Source organism: Salvelinus fontinalis, chromosome 23 (assembly GCF_029448725.1).
Source record: "Salvelinus fontinalis isolate EN_2023a chromosome 23, ASM2944872v1, whole genome shotgun sequence".
NCBI lineage: Eukaryota > Metazoa > Chordata > Actinopteri > Salmoniformes > Salmonidae > Salvelinus > Salvelinus fontinalis.
Genome location: NC_074687.1, coordinates 39,638,355 through 39,657,430, shown reverse-complemented (window position 1 = coordinate 39,657,430; position 19,076 = coordinate 39,638,355). Strand labels below are relative to the sequence as shown.

Genomic DNA, 19,076 nt, shown 5'->3' with positions numbered 1-19,076 from the left:
ACGACACCATTCTGTATACTTCTGTCCCATCTTTGGACACTGTGTTAACAAACCTCCAGAGGAGCTTCAATGCCAAACAACACTCCTTCTGTGGCCTCCAACTGTGCTTAAATGCAAACAAAACTAAATGCATGCTCTTCAACCGATCGCTGCCTGCACCCACCTGTCCGTCTAGCATCACTACTCTGGACGGTTCTGACTTAGAATATGGGGACAACTACAAATACCTAGGTGTCTGGTTAGACTGTAAACTCTCCTTCTAGACTCACAGTAATTTTAAGCATCTCCAATCCAAAACTAAATCTAGAATCAGCTTCCTATTTCGCAAACAAAGCCTCCTTCACTCATGTTGCCAAACACACCCTCGTAAAACTGACTATTCTACCGATCCTTGACTTCGGCGATGTCATTTACAAAATAGCCTCCAACACTCTACTCAGCAAATTGGATGTAGTCTATCATAGTGCCATCCACTTTGTTACCAAAGCTCTATATACTACCCACCACTGCGACCTGTATGCTCTTGTTGGCTGGCCCTCGCTTCATATTCGTAGCCAAAACTACTGGCTCCAGGTCATCTATAAGTCTTTGCTAGGTAAAGCCCCGCCTTATCTCAGCTCACTGGTCACCATAGCAGCACCCACCCGTAGCATGTGCTCCAGCAGGTATATTTCACTGGTCACCCCCAAAGCCAACTTCTCCATTGGCCGCCTTTCCTTCCAGTTCTCTGCTGCCAATGACTGGAACGAATTGCAAAAATCACTTAAGCTGGAGACTTATATCTCCCTCACTAACTTTAAGCATCAGCTGTCAGAGCAGCTGATGCTTAAAGCACCTGTACATAGCCCATCTGTAAATAGCCCACCCAAATACCTCATCCCCATGTTGTTATAATTTTTTTTTCTCCTTTGCACCCCAGTATCTCTAGTTGCACATTCATCTTCTGCACATCTATCACTCCAGTGTTTAATTGCTAAATTGTAATTATTTTGCCATTATGGGCTATTTATTGCCTTCCCACCCTAATCTTACTACATTTGCACACACTGTATATAGACTTTTCTATTGTGTTATTGACTGTATGTTTGTTTATCCCATGTGTAACTCTGTGTTGTTTGTGTCACACTGCTTTGCTTTATCTTGGGCAGGTCGCAGTTGTAAATGAGAACTTGTTGTCAACTGGCCTACCTGGTTAAATAAAGGTGAAATTAAAAAGGAGGAGGGTCTAACTGAACTTGTCTAATAAGAAACAGTGGTTTCCATTTTCCATTGCGAAACGTTTTGCTATTGTGTGCACTACTGAATATGACCGAGTTACCCCCTCGCCTTCTCTGAGTTGTAGATCATTCACAGGTAGGTTGAAACTGGCAGGTCCAGGAGAATACAAAGTGCTGATAGTGTACATCAGTGTTTCTACCAGTGATTGGATGTCTATCATTATCAATTCGGTGGCGGTGGGTTCAAGTTTCCCTTCAAGAGTCACTATGAGATCTAGCATCGCCCTCACCGCCTAAGGGGCTCTCTCAGCACCCCAGCATGATCCCCGTCTTCAGACCCCACACTCACAGATGGTCAAATTGAGATTTCCAGCTCTTTACCGTAGTCCTATTGAATGTCAGATACCAGGCCACAGAGGAATGCAGATCTTTGATGCTGTGGCCTTTCAGGATAATGCATCCATCATGGAAAAAGCTTTTATCAAGCTGACTATGAATGCATAAGGTCAGCAAAGCAATTGTGTAATTTAGAAGATGTACAGGTATTTGAGGTTGAGGAAAATAATGTTGTAACTGAAAGATTTGACAGTCTTATAATTTTACATTTTCCCAATAGTCAGCAAAGGGACAAGTTGAGAAGGGATATCACGTCTTAATTTTCTTTATATTCAACTTGTTGACAATAATAAGTGAAGTCTAAATTGATAGAGGCTAGAACTATCTGAAATACATGACCATTTTATCTCTGCTGTTGAAAACTAAATGTTAGTCTAAAAGAAATGTGAGATAATGTCTAGATGCTTTTTATAGTGGAGATCAAGTTTATAAAGGGGGCCTGGCTGGGCTGATGAGACAGTGGATTGCGCAGTCAGATGGAACAGAGTAAATAGGCATTTTAACTAGATTATATTTCCACCATCAATAATTCAAAACATATATGCTAATTGAGCCATTATTGCCAAAGGTCTACCGCTGTGTGGTGGTGCTCTTAGTCTTTAATTTTATTTATTTATTTTACCTTTATTTTATCAGGGAGTCATAGTGAGACCAAGGTCTCTTTTACAGATGAGCCCTGAATTACACAAGTGACAGAAAATACAAAATGCAAGCAGAATACAAAATGCAAGCAGAAAGTCATCTTCAGTAAAAAGATCTTCAATCAGCTTTGTAAATTGGCAGAGAGGCACCAAAACATTACATTTAAGAACATTTTGAAGGTTGTTCCACAAATAAGGTGCAAAAGAACGAAACGATAGAGAACTAGAGAACAAAGGAATTTCCAGAGTTAGCCATCCCTGAGACCAGGTGTGGTAACTCAAATGTCTAAAGTTTAGTAATGATGTTAGGTACAGTCTGACTTTTTGTAAAAGAGCTTTCTTTATAAATGAAAAAATAACAATGTATCAACCTATGTGACATCAAAGAGGGCCAACCAACTTTCTGATTGAGAATGCAGTGATGTGTACTACAATTGTCGCCCGTAACAAAGCGGGGTGCACTATGATAAACTGCATTTAAAGGCTTTAATGAAGTGGCAGCTACGTTCATATAGATGATGTTGCCGTAGTCTAGGACTGATAGGAACGTCGAATGATTTATCTGCTTTCTACTATTTAGCGAGAGGCAGGATCTACTTCTACAGAAGAAGCCCATTTTTATTCTCAGCTTCTCTACTAACTCATCAATATACTTTAAAAAAACAGTTTTCATCTATCCAGATGCCCTGATATTTGTAAGCAGGGACATGATCAATATGGACACCATCCAAAGTACATAAGCTTAAATCATCAGAATTATTTTTATGCGCTCTAGAGAACAACATATGCTTAGTTTTACCTGCGTTCAATACTCATTTCAGGCAAATCAAGTTTTTCTGTAATACAATAAAGGCAGACTGTAGTTCAGATAGAGCCTTGTCAACCGTGGGGGCAATAGCATACACAACAGCATCATCGGCATACAAGTGCATGTTAAATTTTTTTACAGACAAGTCAATATTTTGTATATAAACAGTCAAAAATACAGATGACCTGGCCTCTACAATCACCCGACCAAGACCCCATTGAGATGGTTTGGATGAGTTGGACCGCAGAGTGAAGGAAAAGCAGCCAACAAGTGCTCAGCATATGTGGGAACTCCTTCAAGACTGTTGGAAAAGAATTCCAGGTGAAGCTGATTGAGAGAATGCCAAGCATATGCAAAGCTGTCATCAAGGCAAAAAAGTGGCTACTTTGAAGAATAGAAAATATATTTTGATTTGTTTCAAACTTTTTTGGTTACTACATGATTCCATATGTGTTATTTCATAGTGTTGATGTCTTCACTATTATTCTACTATGTATAAAATAGTAAAAATAAAGAAAAACCCTTGAATGAGTAGGTATGTACTAACTTATGACTGGTACTGTATATGGCCCCTCCTCCCTAGTTTTGTAACCTGTCACATCTAAATACATTATAATAATGTACTTCAATTTCTTTATCAGAGAGAGAACCATTTAACCATGTTTCTGAGAGAGCCATGATGTCAGGACACGAGTCCTGTACCCAAATGTCAATTGTGTCCATTATTTTTATCATACTTCGCACATTTAGGTGCATTAGGCCAAGCCTCCTACAATATTTAGTCAGAGGGGGTATTTAGCTGGGGCGGGAACTGGAAGAGCAGAGCAGTACACCTGGATGAAGCTCCATCCAAAGGAGTGGAGCTGCTGCAGGGTACCGGTGGGCCACCTTGGTGTGGCTCCTGTTGCAGGGTTGGGGCTGCTATTGGGGATAGGAGTGTTCCAGGCTTGTCCTGAGGATGGGAGTAGGGAGAGTAACCAAAACTAGCCTATGAGGGAGGCTGTGGGGTGAATTGAAGAGGGTGGAACGCAGTATGGCAAACTCTCAGCATATGTAGGCTGACGATGTGAATGGGCTGGGTCTGGTTGAGCTGTGCTGAAGTGGGCCTGGTCTGGTAGAGCTGTGCTGAGGCGGGCGTGTTCTGGTTGAGCTGTGCTGAGGCTGGCCTGGTCTGGTAGAGCTGTACTGAGGTGGGCCGGGTGTAGTAAAGCTGTGCTGAGGCGGGTCTGTTCTGGTTGAGCTGTGCTGAGGTGGGCCTGGTCTGGTAGGGCTGTACTGAGGTGGGTCGGGTGTAGTAAAGCTGTGCTGAGGCGGGTCTGTTCTGGTTGAGCTGTGCTGAGGTGGGCCTGGTCTGGTTGAGCTGTGCTGAGGTGGGCCTGGTCTGGTTGAGCTGTGCTGAGGTGGGCCTGGTCTGGTTGAGCTGTGCTGAGGTGGGCCTGGTCTGGTTGAGCTGTGCTGAGGTGGGCCTGGTCTGGTAGGGCTGTACTGAGGTGGGTCGGGTGTAGTAAAGCTGTGCTGAGGCGGGTCTGTTCTGGTTGAGCTGTGCTGAGGTGGGCCTGGTCTGGTTGAGCTGTGCTGAGGTGGGCCTGGTCTGGTTGAGCTGTGCTGAGGTGGGCCTGGTCTGGTTGAGCTGTGCTGAGGTGGGCCTGGTCTGGTTGAGCTGTGCTGAGGTGGGCCTGGTCTGGTAGGGCTGTACTGAGGTGGGTCGGGTGTAGTAAAGCTGTGCTAAGGCGGGTCTGTTCTGGTTGAGCTGTGCTGAGGTGGGCCTGGTCTGGTTGAGCTGTGCTGAGGTGGGCCTGGTCTGGTTGAGCTGTGCTGAGGCGGGCCTGGTCTGGTTGAGCTGTGCTGAGGCGGCCTGGTCTGGTAGATTTGTGCTGAGGCAGGCCGGGACTGGTTGAGCTGTTCTGAGGCGGGCCTGTTCTGGTAGAGCTGTACTGAGGTGGGCCGGGTGTGGTAAAGCTGTGATGATGCGGGCCTGGTCTGGTAGGGCTCTGCTGTGATGGGCCGGGTCTGGTAGAGCTGTGTTGAGGCGGGCCTGGTCTGGTAGAGCTGTGCTGAGGCAAGCCTGGTCTAGTAGCATGGGAGGGAGGTTGTAGGGGGAATTGAAGAGGGTGGTGTGGAGGGCAGTGTGGAGGGCAGTGTGGCTGGCGATGTTCTTAACTCTGCATGTGGCCTCTTTGACTGCGTCTCCTGGAGGAGAAGTGGTGGAGGGTGGTGTGGGGGACAGTATTGCTGGCTGTTCTCCATTCTGTATGGCACCACCGGATCCAAGTCTAAAGGAGTGTCTGATTTGTCTCAGGGAGTTGGTGGCTGGTCTGTGGCTCCTGTGGGTGAGGTGGACTGGCCACCCAGAGCAGAATCCTTTAACGTCCTTGCGAAAGATGGGAACAGGTGTGCATTGTCGTAAAGACAGTCTAAGCTGAGGGTGGGATGGTGGGCCAGGTGTACGTTGGGCTATACCACACATTCCTGACAGAGGCTGGCATTTACCTTTTGGAGGATGGCAGGATGGAAATCTCTCCTCTGGAGCAGGGATATATTACAATCTCCGCAAGGGGGAGGATGGCTCTCTCCATCAGTCCCCTGGGTGATGCCACCCTCACTTGTTGGGCACGCATGTCATTGGTCCCTGTGCGAATGATGATATGGCTGGGGGAGCCAAGCTGGGCCACAGTCAAGAGCTCCAAAGCTCTCTAATTAAAACCTTCCATTGGAGTCCATCATTAATATAATGTCTGGTTTCTCATCAGGCCTGTGGAGGATGGCAGGAGTGATGGGAGTAATTACAGGCCATGAGATGGGGATGGAGGATGTCAACTGGGTTGGTGCAATGGTTGGTTGGGTTGGTTGGTGGGTTCCGATTCAGCTGTTGGCTTGGTTCTAGGTTTTTATGGGACTTTGTAGAGTGGATGGTGGTGGCTCGGAAATTCCTGCCTTAGCTCATGTAGCTCCTTCTGCAGGTTCTGCAGTTCCCTGATCTCCTCCCTATGCTGACACACCAGGCTGATCTCCTCTAATAGATGCTGTGGTACTGCAGGTGTCACGTGTGAGAGGCATACTCAGGGCTGTGTCTGCTGCAGGCGAGGGAGGGAGAGGGACCCTAGGGACTACATACTGGGGCACAGATGGAGTGGAGCATGTTGTAGGTAGTGGCAGTGAAGAGGTTTGAAGTTCGGCAACAAGAGGTTTTGTATTTGGTCAAAGTAGCGGACAAATTTATCCAGGCTGGCCTCTAAACCTTGAACATCACAGTGCCGTTATAATAAATATTAATGTTACATTTGGGGGTGGAATCAATGTAGAGTTGTTTATTGTTCTGTTTTCTGACATTTTAAGTTAATTATTGGTATTTTGGAGAGCTGTGTGCCAAGCATTAGGATCATCTGTGTACTGGTGAACAGAAGGTCTTCTATTTTCTTCCCTCTGAGTCCCTCTGAGTCTCTGGGGATTCTCTTAGAAATGTATTTTTTCATTTATTTTTTGTAACATTTTCGTGGAGAAATTACAAGATTATGTTATAATACTGTTATTGCATCAAATGGTTGTTTTATGCAACAGAATCGGGTTCTTAGAACTCTATTGTGTCAGTGTGAACTGAGAGGATCTTCTGAGATTTAACTCTAGCAACTGATTGATAATGGTCTTGTTGTCTCTCGGAGCCCGCATTCCAGAGAATGAGTTGGTGTTTGTGTACTGGGAGGTACCAGGATGGAGGTGACTCTGGTATGGATAATGATGAGGGGAACCTTGTTTTGGGGGCCAGACCGTGGTTTCCACACAATGAGAACAGTCTTTACAGCAGATACTGTTTGCTGTGAATTATTCATTTCTTTCATACGATTCCTAACCTTGTGACCAATTCCACACATCTGTTGTTTGTCATGTGGACTAAGGGGGTGTATCTTTTCTATAAAATATCTTTGTATCCTTTGTGTCGGGGCTCTCAATCTAACAGTCACCATGTTGGGTCAACCGGCCATCGTTATTACTCTATCCCTTCCACATTAATACATTTTGAACAAAAGTAATATCCTGATTGGTGATTGACCTTGTCTCTCCTCATTATTGATTAGAATGTCCACGACCCATTTTCAGGACACGTGATGGCAAGGTCTCTGAAACAATGCTTAGAGAATGAGTCAATCTTCATCCCCCTTGTGACCTCTTTAAACAATGCACTCTGCTCTAGAATGAGGTGCTTGTGCCTCTTGATGAAAGCACTTATTTAAATAATACACCTATAGAAATACATGCACTGTTTAAACAATGCACTTTTATGAATAATACAAATAAAGATGTTAAATGTGTTTTTCAATGAAACAACACGTTACACATAAATGAAGATACTCTCTCGATGTTTAGGATCTTCCCACCTCATTTTCAAGTGTTCTTTTGCTTGTTTGTTTGCTCGTCTGAATGCTTGTTTTCTTATCAAGGCCTGAAATGTCTTCCAGAAATCCCTCAGAAATCCTTACTCTTTTGTCCTGTGTTGGTTTTGTGTTTGTTTGTCTATGTCCTAACTCTTCTTGTTGTCCTTGTTGGGTTTATAGTCCACCCCGTTACCATTCCTTCCTTGCGTTGCCTGACGATTCAGCAGATGACCCTTGCAAGAACCAAGCCGATCAATCTCTCAAAACTAATTCCACAAAAGAAATGCATCTTCCAATTCCTCTAGATGTGCAGAACACAGCAATCAACAACAAAAAACTAAACTGTTCACATACAGTGCTCTTCTTAAGTGCTGTTGCTCATGGAATTGGTCAACAATAGTCCAGGCAGCCTTGAAGTACATCTCTGTAAAGAAGCATTTTTATGAGCAAGAGAAGTCTGAAAGCACCCAGAAGAGTGAGGCTAGGGCAGTGTTATATGTAGAACTTCATGTCCATCTCTTAAATGAATTATCTTTAGTGCTCCCACTAGATAGGGTGTTTATGCTACGTTATAATGAAAACAAAATTGATATAGGCGTACACGTTTTGTTATTTTGCTCAGCAGACTCTTCTTAAGGTTAAATTGGCATGGTAGCTTGTCCAATGAGGGAGAAGCATTCTCATATTACATATTTTTAACACTGATCTCCAAAAACAAAGATGTTATGAATCACAACATTTAGACATAAAAACAACCGTTCTAGATGGTGTAAGCTATACGTGACACTCTCCATGGTTATCTTGCTAATACACTGTGACATGGTTGTTACAGGGCTGTGTTGCTGAGGCCATACACAACTGCACTGACGCATAGCCAATTAAGAGGGGAATATGTAAGGGGAGGAGAGGGAAGGCATGCTAACCCTTTGTTTGGAGTCTCTTGGCCATGTGGCCATATCTCGCCTCAGTGAGACTGCTCCAAGCTAGTCATCGTAGCTTACTTTCATCTTTCATCAGTGTCTTCCAATACTGTAAGTATTTTGCTAGTTAGATAGCTGATATTTGTCATGCAGTGGGCTGGAATGGCTAGTCAGCTGGCAAAAGCTCATTGGAAGCTAAAACAGATGATTTGGTGACCATTGGATTGGATTCAACAATGCCCCCTTGAGATGGAGATAGGAATTCATATGTGGATATGTAGGGTGACTAGGCAAGGATTTTGTCCTTGATGTGCTGTCCAATACTCCAACAATTCAGTGTTGATTAGCTTTTTTGTCAGATGATAATTACATCAAGCCGGTCTAGAACAGGATTTATATCTTTGGAGAATAAACCAAGGTTGATTTATTGAAGAAATCTACCACAAAATGAATTCTATGTTTTTTTTAAAACATTCTATTAGAGTTCCATTTCTAGTTTGTTCTCACAGAGAAGTCTTTATGTAGTTGCCTGGAGATGCGACTACAACAGACTGGAGGAAGCTGCACTACTGTTACCTGATCTCAAATTAAAACCTGATCTGTTTTCATTTCATGTTTTAATCATTACTCTGATAGACTGGCTTCCATCTGCTAAACGCCTGACTCTGACGAGGGGAAAACACTCAATGCATTTTGAGACATACTGGGAGAAACCAAAGAGGCAAAGATCAATAAAAAATGCATGCGCCTCCTTTTGACCGCAGCCATCCTGGTCTCCTGCAGCAGCCGAATGTGGTACCCCCCCATCTGGCAATTCTAGCAAATGCCAGATGGGCTGGATCATTTTTTAGTTGGGTGGGCTGGTCGAAATTGACACACACACAAATATTTGTTTTAATATAAAATGGGATGACATGTCCGGCAGCCCATGGGCCTGTTACGATTTTTGCTCAATTTCTCTGTTATACTAATCTATAATGAGCCTGGGTGGGCAATGGTCGTCCCCCTACCAAGATGGGCTTTACAGGTTTTCTGATAGGCTGAGCTGAGGTCACGCAAACTCCCATTCAAAGACAAACGCTGCATCAGCCTAGAGACCTGCTCTGACTCTGCTAACAATGAAAAGGGTGACTTTAAACGTAGAAAGAGCACATTCTATTCTACATTGTCACCTCACTCAAACTTCCTATTTTTGGGGGGCGGACAAAACCATGATATGGTCAAACAGTAAAGTGCATTATCCTTATGATTCCTGTAATAAAAGTGTGTGCCCTGCCCCTGTGCCTGTTTTGATGTAGCTTGCTGCTGTATGAGCAATCCACTCTTCTCTCCCCCCATGCGCTGGCAATAAAATGTTGTTCTGATCATATAACACTTCAAAATGCATTTGCGGGAAAATCAAAGCTTTGGAAGTTTCATCCCCTTGTCCTTGTCGAAGAGAGGAGGGCCTCAGCTTTCTGTAGGTATCTGTAACGTGTACGCTGGGAGTCGGGAAGCAAGTACAGGGAGTGCAAATGTAATAAATAAAAAAACTTGGAACAAAACAAGAAACAAGAAACACGAAAAGCGTACAGCCGGTCGCTTCTGCTGAGGCATGGGAGCCTTATGAGGCTCCCGCGCCTCGGCCGGCTCGTCAGGTTTCCACGCCTTAGCAGAAGCGACCAGCCCGTTCCTGGTCCTTTGGGGCCGTCCCTCTGGTCGGCGTTGTGCTGCGGCTAGAGCCACACGTCAGGTAGGGGGTACCGTCACGTGTACTGCCGCTCCCCCTCTCCGGCGCTAGACGTCGCAAGATTATTACGCACACCTGCCACCATCGTTACGCACACCTGCGCCTCATGAGATTCACCTGGACGCCATCGCCTTCCTGATTACCTCCCCTGTATATTTCACTTCCTCCCCTTGGTTCTTTCCTCAGGCGTTATTGACTCTGTTTCTGTTTCATGTCTGTACGCTTTCGTGTTTCTTCTTTTGTTCCACGTTCATTTATTTATAACATTTGCACTCCCTGTACTTCCTCAGGTGCAGAACCCCAAATGAACTAGCCTATGATAGTTAGTGCATATAAAGATGTGCATAATTCATCTCTATTGAACGAAAAAACTATTAAGTCAAATATAGAAACTGTAGTCTAATTGGCAACACAAAATTCATGACAATCACTGGATTAGGTTGCACAAAATATCTTGAGTCATGCATTCCTCATTGGATGTGCTAGATGAAACAACTTATTTCATGAATACCTCCATATTCTATGTATTACACTTCTTAATAAAGCACTATAAATGACTTTATAAGATGATTATTCAGGATGTGGAGTCTGACCAAATCATGGGCTGGTGCCACCAACTGTAAAAGTTAGTGGCAGCAAGGATACCAAGGGGAAATGTTAATCTGGAGCCCTGAAATAGTAATTAACACTTAGGTTAGGTGTTGATTCAGGGGAACACATATGCCAAGAACTAATTGCTTGGCTTTTATAATGTATAATGCTTAAGCAGACAGGCAGACAGAAACCAAAAGAAGCACAGTGACAGCAGTGTCTAAGTAGGGTATGTAGGGTCAGGATGTGGGCTGATGTGGATAAAATGCCGGTGGCGAATTATTGTCCCAGTCCGCCCTTGGAGGGAGACATCCCTTCAGCTCCTCAAAGGGGAGTCACCTTTGAAATCAGGCACCCACACACATACCTCAGCAGCACGGTAGCTAAGCTGGGACTGTTCCCATTATCCATTTAACTCCACCACACTGCTCAGTGTCAGCTTCCCTTTGTTCACACTCATTCAGTTACTAAGTATTATTACACCCCTCGGAATAGGATCGTTTTTGCAAAGCCCCCGCAAAGGAAGGCATTTACCTTATTGATTAGGGAATCTTCATTGAGAGCGAAGACATTGTGATTGTGGATTTATCTCCTCTCGCAATCATTTACGATTCAACACCTAGATAATAGATACAATTGCCCTGTGGCGAAGGTTTTGGCCGTGTACCTCACTGTGGTCTTCATTGTCCTTCTGCCTTAATTTCTAAGCACACGCATAAGCAGCTTAACTTTTCTGCTTCCTTCAGGTCAAAGAGCTGGAGATGTGTGGCTGATGATGATGTCACTGGGCTTTCTTAATCACTTGACGGTGCATTTCAAGATCCGCCAGAGTGGGAACATGACAGTATGACAACCAAAAGAGATGCTAATAAGCGCGACTATTCCCATCTACAGTTTTATGTTAACAATTCTGCATGACAATGATTCATTTGATAGTGCCTCCCTTTAGACAGTAAGGGTGCGTAAGAGCGAGGGAGAGAGCACCTGAGGTCTAACACCACCGAGTTGTGAGTCATATGATTTAATATTGATTAGACACACACATCCTCTATTTCCTCTGCCGGGACCTATCGCTTATTCATCCTTATGCTCAACTATTTTTGTATGCTGTCAACACTGTTTCACCCCTCTTGTGTCTAATGTAATTTACACGAGGTGAAATGGGATAGGCTTTTACAAAATGACCCACTGAGAATCCTAAAACTATTATTGGTTTGCAGTTCTGATAGCTCAGAATGGGGTCAAACAAGGAGACAACAAACACAGCCACTTTCCAGTCCATCAGCTTTCATTTGTAGGAAGTGAGCTTGTGTCGATAGGGCCATTGCTCTCAAGGATGTCATGATGCTTGCATATGCGTTCCCATCTACAGGAGCCTGTGGATTGTGTCCTTCCACAGCGCTATAATGCATTTACGCTGTACGCTGCTCACTCCTATTCACTGCAGTGCCATCCTTGACATGTTTTTTAATGAGCTCCGCGACTCACTCTAGACTCCTCAGAGGAGTATTAAGAGTCATGTCTCGAGGCACAGGAAGGGGGGCGGGAGAGCAAGTGTAATGATTCCATTTGAATGTGTCTTATGGCTTTTACTCTGCTCCCATTCCTTATTAACCATGATCGACACATTGAGTTTATACAGAACCACACAGTGACTAAAGTGCCTTTAAAACCCCGCTCTTCATAGTGGTACTTTTTCAAAGAGCCCCCTAAAGTATTTTGTGTAATTTTCTTTCTCCAGGATTCAAAAAATATATTTTCAACTTACTAGAGGAGCATCTGGCTCTGATTTACACGTGATTAGCAGAAATCTGTCTAGGCTGATGACTGCTGCTTCAGGAAGATTAAAAATGGAACTATCTGGATGTTCCTGTACATCTACAGTCAGTTTAGGGAGCTGCAAAGCGCCAAGGCAAATGTTTCATTATGTACACAGTATAGTTAACCACATAAGAGCAGAAGATTATATTCACATTTGAGTCATTTAGCAGAACATAAATCCAGAGTGACTTACAGTAGCAATTAGGGTTAAGTGCCTTGCTCAAGGGCACATCGGCAATTTTTTCACCTAGACAGCTCGGGGATTGGAACCAGCAATTGTTTTGTTTACTGGCCCAACACTCAACTGCTAGGCTACCTGCCGTGAGCCAAGGCACAAAAAAAATTCAACCTGACTTCCTGTCGTCATATACTATACCCCGAAAACGGGAGCGACATCACATTGACTTGGATGGGTGTTATACTGACCAAAAAACACTCTGCCTGAAGATGATATTAGTGGCATTACATGTGTAGATGTGTCATTGAGCATCAACATCATTTTAATTCACTGCGACTTCACAGAGGGCGGCAGTACTGCTGCCTGCACTGAAAACAGTTCATATCATGTCTAGAGTTTAGCTAAAAAAGCACTCCACCCATGTGGAACACAGTGGCCCAAGGAAATGGAAGCCAAAGAGGACTGAAGGTCCTCACGAGAACAGTCAAACAGGGCTAGAAGAGGAAAAACAACATCTGCTTTTGGAGTGAAAAATTAGATGTATTTTGGTTTTGTTTTGCCAGAGGAGTCAAGGACCTGGAGCATATGACGGAATAACAATGCCTCATAGACATACTGTACAGTTACAGCAACTCCTTGTCCTTGTATTTGTGTGGTAATGAGTAAAGCCCATAGTTTTTTCAGGTCAGTTCATGTGGTCAGGAAAAAACATAAAATTAGGAAATAGAACAGTAATTTAATAGGATCTCTGTGAGAAAAACTCTGAACCGACAGTTAAATCCAATTTGTGTAGGAAACAAATTGAGAGGAAAACAGAAAAGCCCTCCTGTGAAGCTGGTGTGCATCCCAAATGCCACACTTTTGTAAATATAGTGCATACATTTTGTGCACTGTGTAGGGAATAGGGTACTCTTTGGAAACAACACTGGTCTGTGACATGTTTACAGTTCCAGTCTGATGATGGTACATTGAGTACTAAATTAATTGTTTTGTTCATATTGTGGCTGGACTTGGCTGTCTCTCCACTGTTGAGAGATTTTGTGGGATGGTATTCACATACTGCAGACATTCATTGATTTATTTTCACTGTGAAACAAGACTGTGCATTGAATCGCTATGAGCTATTTGTATCCTCATTAAAATAGTCTAGAACAGCCAGAGGGAACTGAGACAGCACTTTCCATTCCTCTGTCAGAAATAACACACTACTCCCTATTGTGTGATGGCAGCTGACCAAGTCCTGTTAACCTTGTCAGTCAAAATTCACTCTCTCTGCTGCGTGTATCTTTGTCACAACTAGGACTAAGATGAAGTAAACTACCATTTTACACCTGCCATACATAAAATACATCTGAAATTGACATGATCTGCTGGTTCATACTGCTAGATGCTGAATGTCACTTTAATACCTCTCATATGCCATGGTCTTAATACATTGTCATGTTCAGACTTCTGGTATTGTCTGCCAAGCCACTGATTACACCTCCATTATGCAATGGCAAATGCTTTTTATCAAGCCAGAGATCATTGTCCTAGGTTAGCTTGCTTCCTCGCTTAGAGTATAATAGCAGTCCCTGAAACTCTCTCATGACATCGTACCTCATAATCAGAACGATGGTATCAGTTATGGTTTAAGACAGGAATTGTAACTGATGGTAGCTACATATAATATTTTCCAGACATAGCATATTTCAGTAAATGCAAGGGAAGATCCACATCATACATGGATAGGAAATCTCTTTCCACAATTTGTTATGGATAGATTTGTTTTGTTCTTTCCTATAAATGTTGTTTTCCAAGAAGAAAATACCCAACCCTTGAATTGGCTCGTGGATTATTATAATTATCTTGTCATAGACGAAATACTCACATAACAGCCACAGTTTACTGCACAGTGGTCCACTGTACAGAAGATCAGAAAAGTAGCATCTGCACGAACAGCGACATTTATTACGCAGGTCAATGGAGACAAACACTTGATGGAAAGAAAGGCTCTCATTACTTCTCGTTGTCAAGTGCCCTGTCAAGACTGTGTCACCTCATCTCTACTGTGTTCACTGACTGTGTCTCTAATAGGATAAAGCCACATTTAAGAGCTCAGCTAACCAAAACCAGGTAGCATCCCAAATGACAGCCTACTCCCTATATGGCGCACTAGAATCCACAGGTCTCTGGTCAAAAGTACAAAAGTAGTGCACTACATCGAGAATAGGATGCCATTTGGGACACATTTGAAATGATTAAGGGGGCTGTCTTGTGGTGGGACTGTAGTTTATGGTTTCTCAGAGGCAGCCTGTCACACCTAGTGCGTACCACCACCTCTCCTGTCTGTTGCTGGCCTGGTTGACTGACTCACCATCTTTGCGGTGATATGTGATTTCCACCTTGCGCTCCTCTGAGCCCATCAGAGCCTGGTCCACCTGGCTGATGGCATGTGCGTCCGTGTGCTCGCCGTGGAGGAAGTCACAGGTGCACGGCTTCTGCATGACATCCGGTCTGGAATAGCCGGTCATCTCACAGAAGCCGTCGTTACAGTAGATGATCGCACAGTTCTGTACCCGGGCATTGGCTATAACAAATTTCCTATCTGTAAGAACACAAAAACAATACACAATGCTATCAAACCAATCTTTATGTACAGCAGTCTAGAGGTAATACATTATAATTTGAGAGTTTTTGAACATTACTGTATTTGTAAACTGAAGACAGTCCAATACTTGATTTTATTATTACAAAGGTGATATATATTTTGTAATAATTTTTTTGACTTTTTGAAACAACTCTTGATTGACTTGAAGCATACAGGAGCATAGGAGATAAAAAATAAAAATAATAATTGATTGGACTAATATATTTATTTTCTAGACACCCAAAGCGCTTTACATAGTAAGGGGGAGGCTCAACTCATCCACCACTAATGATACTAAATAGATAGTAAATAGATAGTAGTAGATAATAAAGATATAGTAAAGCTCAACAAAGTACATTATTGACACTTGATTTGTCACTAACAAATTGATTTCAATTAACAAACCCCATTTTCAATTGGACAAGTTCAAACTGTTTTTAAAACGTAACTTCATTTCCAAACAGACTGATGTACACGACTGCCACAATGCCAAGAATAACACTTTAGATTAAAATGATGACACATGGGATGGTATACTTACTCTGTCCCTCGAATTTCCTTATTATTATTCCAAGAAATGTATTTTGTGGCGCAACGTGACCTCTCCGAACAGGCATGATTATTCCGTGGTCTTGTATAAAGGCGCTTTCGCAATGAGACCTGAAGTTACTGATGTAGCTTCCTCTTCTTTATATGTCCTTTGTCACAAATCATAGCCTACTCGACGCACACGCACTTTCCACTTTAAATTACCTTTCCCAAATTCACAAGAATACGCTTTAGCCTGCATGCATACCGGAGCATTTGAATGACTCCTTGCCGATACGCACGGAATCGGGGAGGATTGCCTGGGTCAGATGTAGTTTGTAAACCATTTCTAGTTGAAGATGGATGCGATCTTGACGTTCTCTGTGGTGATGTGGTGGACGACTAGAGGACAGGGGCTGATATGCCAGGGGAGTGACGTTACCCCTAGGGGCTTAGTGAACAGCGCTGCCACCTCGGGTAAGGTTCATTCTTAGTGCTGAGAAAGCATACATCAGTCAGGTAATCTCGAAAACCTGTACAGTATGTCCTCTTCAGTGCGCATGTAATACGTGCTCAATGAGTTGCATCTTTGAGTTGGAGCCACGTGGTTTTTATTTACGTACAGTATAGCATCCATGGACAGAATATTCATGAAAAAGCTTTGAGTTCATAGTACAAATAAAGTACAAAGTACACGATAAATGAAATATGTACTTCATCCATCGTATTTGTTATGTCATTAATATACAGCTTGAGCGTTACCATTTCAAACGGATAACATGAAAGCGTTCTGTAACAAATTGTGAGTAGCCTACGGTATGCTGTAGCCTAGTAATAGCGCACGAGGACTTGTCCATGGTGCTGAAGTTTCAGCGATGACACATGGGCGGAATTGAGACCTCTTGATTTCCTTATAAAATATTGTTTAGCATTGATTATATAGCCTATTGACAGTTTTTAATTATTTGTATAGATCTACCTTGTTGTGTAGCAAAACATCATTTAAATTGACTCAGTAGGTGTTGCATTCCAATTTATATGAAACCCATACCTGTCTAATACACAGCTCAGATAATCTCCATACAAATATGCAAATGAGGGCAGAATGAAAAGCCCTTCATACTGTCCTGCAACATCTGTCCATGTATTTCAGTATAGGAGCTCATCGCCTATCTGCTCCATTAAGAAAACCGGTTGAATGAAGGCATGACTGACAAACACAACAATATGTATAACAGAGAGCCTTGGCATGTGTGCTGCACGTGTCCCCTTCTCTTCTCAGTTCACTGTCAGCTATTACAAAGTCTTACATAATATTTTGTCTTCCAGCATTCTTTTTTTCCAGCACTGCTATTTTAATCTATCTGATATTTATATCAGCACTTTCGAACTGCAAGCAAATGTACAACACAATAAATATATACTCTAATCTCAATTTAGCCATATTTTGGCATCTGGCAATACATAAACTATATATACAAAAGTATGTGGACACCCCTTAACATTAGTGAATTCGCTATTTCAGCCACACCCGTTTCTGACAGGTGTATAAAATCAATATGAGGCAGCCATCATTCAGCACCCTCCTTACATAATGTTACTGCCATCTGTTTCCATTCTCCGGGCCACATGAGCTGATGTTACAACAACCCTAACACACAATAAAGCCATCACACTCAACAGGGCTCCTGGACAGGCCTCTGAAATAGCCCCTAATGGCAGGAGGTCTGCAATTTACATAGTGATACATGACTCAGTGTCTATATTGTAGGTGTCTCCGTTTACAATCATATTAGATGCCTGAGGGAAGTAGGCGGAAGAGGGAAGACTTCTGAAGTTCTGCTTGTTTCGACTGCCCCTAAAAACCAACTAATCCCTTTGAAAAGAGCCTACAGTTGAAGTCGGAAGTTTACATACACCTTAGCCAAATACATTTAAACTAAATTTTTCACAATTTCTGACATTTGATCCTAGTAAAAATGACCTGTCTTAGGTCAGTTAGGATCACCACTTTATTTTAAGAATGTAAAATGTCAGAATAATTGTAGAGAGAACGATTTATTTCAGCTTTTATTTCTTTCATCACATTCCCAGTGGGTCAGAAGTTTACATACACTCAATTAGTAATTGTTAGCATTGCTTTTAAATTGTTTAACTTGTGTCAAAAGTTTCGGGAAGACTTCTACAAGCTTCCCACAATATGTTGGGTGAATTTTGGCCCATTCCGCCTGACAGAGCAGGTGTAACGTAGTCATTTTTGTTATCCTCCTTGCTCGCACACGCTTTTTCAGTTCTGCCTACATATTTTCTATAGGATTGAAGTCGGGGCTTTGTGATGGCCACTCCAATACCTTGACTTTGTTGTCCTTAAGCCATTTTGCCACAACGTTGGAAGTATGCTTGGAAGACCCATTTGTGACCAAGCTTTAACTTCCTTACTGATGTCTTGAGATGTTACTTCAATGTATCCATGTAATTTTCCTCCCTCATGAAGCCATCTATTTTGTGAAGTGCACCAGTCCGTGATGGTGTTCTTCGGCTTGCAGGCCTCCCCCTTTTCCCTCCAAAAATAACGATGGTCATTATGGCCAAAAAGTTATATTTTTGTTTCATCAGACCAGAGGACATTTCTCCAAAAAGTACAATATTTGTCCCCATGTGCAGTTGCAAACCGTAGTCTGGCTTTTTTATGGTGGTTTTGGAGCAGTGGCTTCTTCCTTGCTGAGCGGCCTTTCAGGTTATGTCGATATAGAACTCGTTTTACTGTGGATATAGATACTCTTGTACCTGTTTCCTCCAGCATCTTTACAAGGTGCTTTGCTGTTGTTCTGGGATTGATTTGCACTTTTCGCACCAAAGTACGTTCATCTCTAGGAGACAGAACGTCTCCTTCCTGAGCGGTCTGACGGCTGCGTGATCCCATGGTGTTTATACTTGCGTACTATTGTTTGTACAGATGAACGTGGTGCCTTCGGGCGTTTGGAAATTGCTAATAAGGATGAACCAGACTTGTGGAGGTCTACAATTTCTTTTCTGAGGTCTTGGCTGATTTCTTTTGATTTTCCCATGATGTCAAGCAAAGAGGCACTGAGTTTGAAGGTTGGCCTTGAAATACATCCACAGGTACACCTCCAATTGACTCAAATTATGTCAATTAGCCTATCAGAAGCTTCTAAAGCCATGAAATAATTTTCTGGAATTTTCCAAGCTGTTTAAAGGCGTAGTCAACTTATATAAACCTCTGACCC

General features: G+C 42.9%; 1 protein-coding gene across 3 annotated transcripts in view; it reads right to left on the bottom strand.

Moving 5' to 3' along the window:
* The window catches only part of LOC129821312 (potassium voltage-gated channel subfamily H member 7-like), a 120,618-nt gene extending 104,270 nt beyond the window's left edge, over positions 1-16,348 (bottom strand). For 2 of the 3 annotated variants that reach the window (XM_055878834.1, XM_055878835.1), the window contains exons 1-2: positions 15,842-16,348; positions 15,028-15,258 (exon numbers count right to left, since the gene is read on the bottom strand). In XM_055878834.1, the coding sequence (XP_055734809.1) occupies positions 15,028-15,258; positions 15,842-15,917 (307 nt within the window). In that variant the 5' untranslated portion in view covers positions 15,918-16,348. The remainder of the gene's footprint in view (positions 1-15,027; positions 15,259-15,841) is intronic. The other variant, XM_055878836.1, reaches the window with a different exon arrangement.
* Between the last annotated feature and the right edge of the window lie 2,728 nt (positions 16,349-19,076).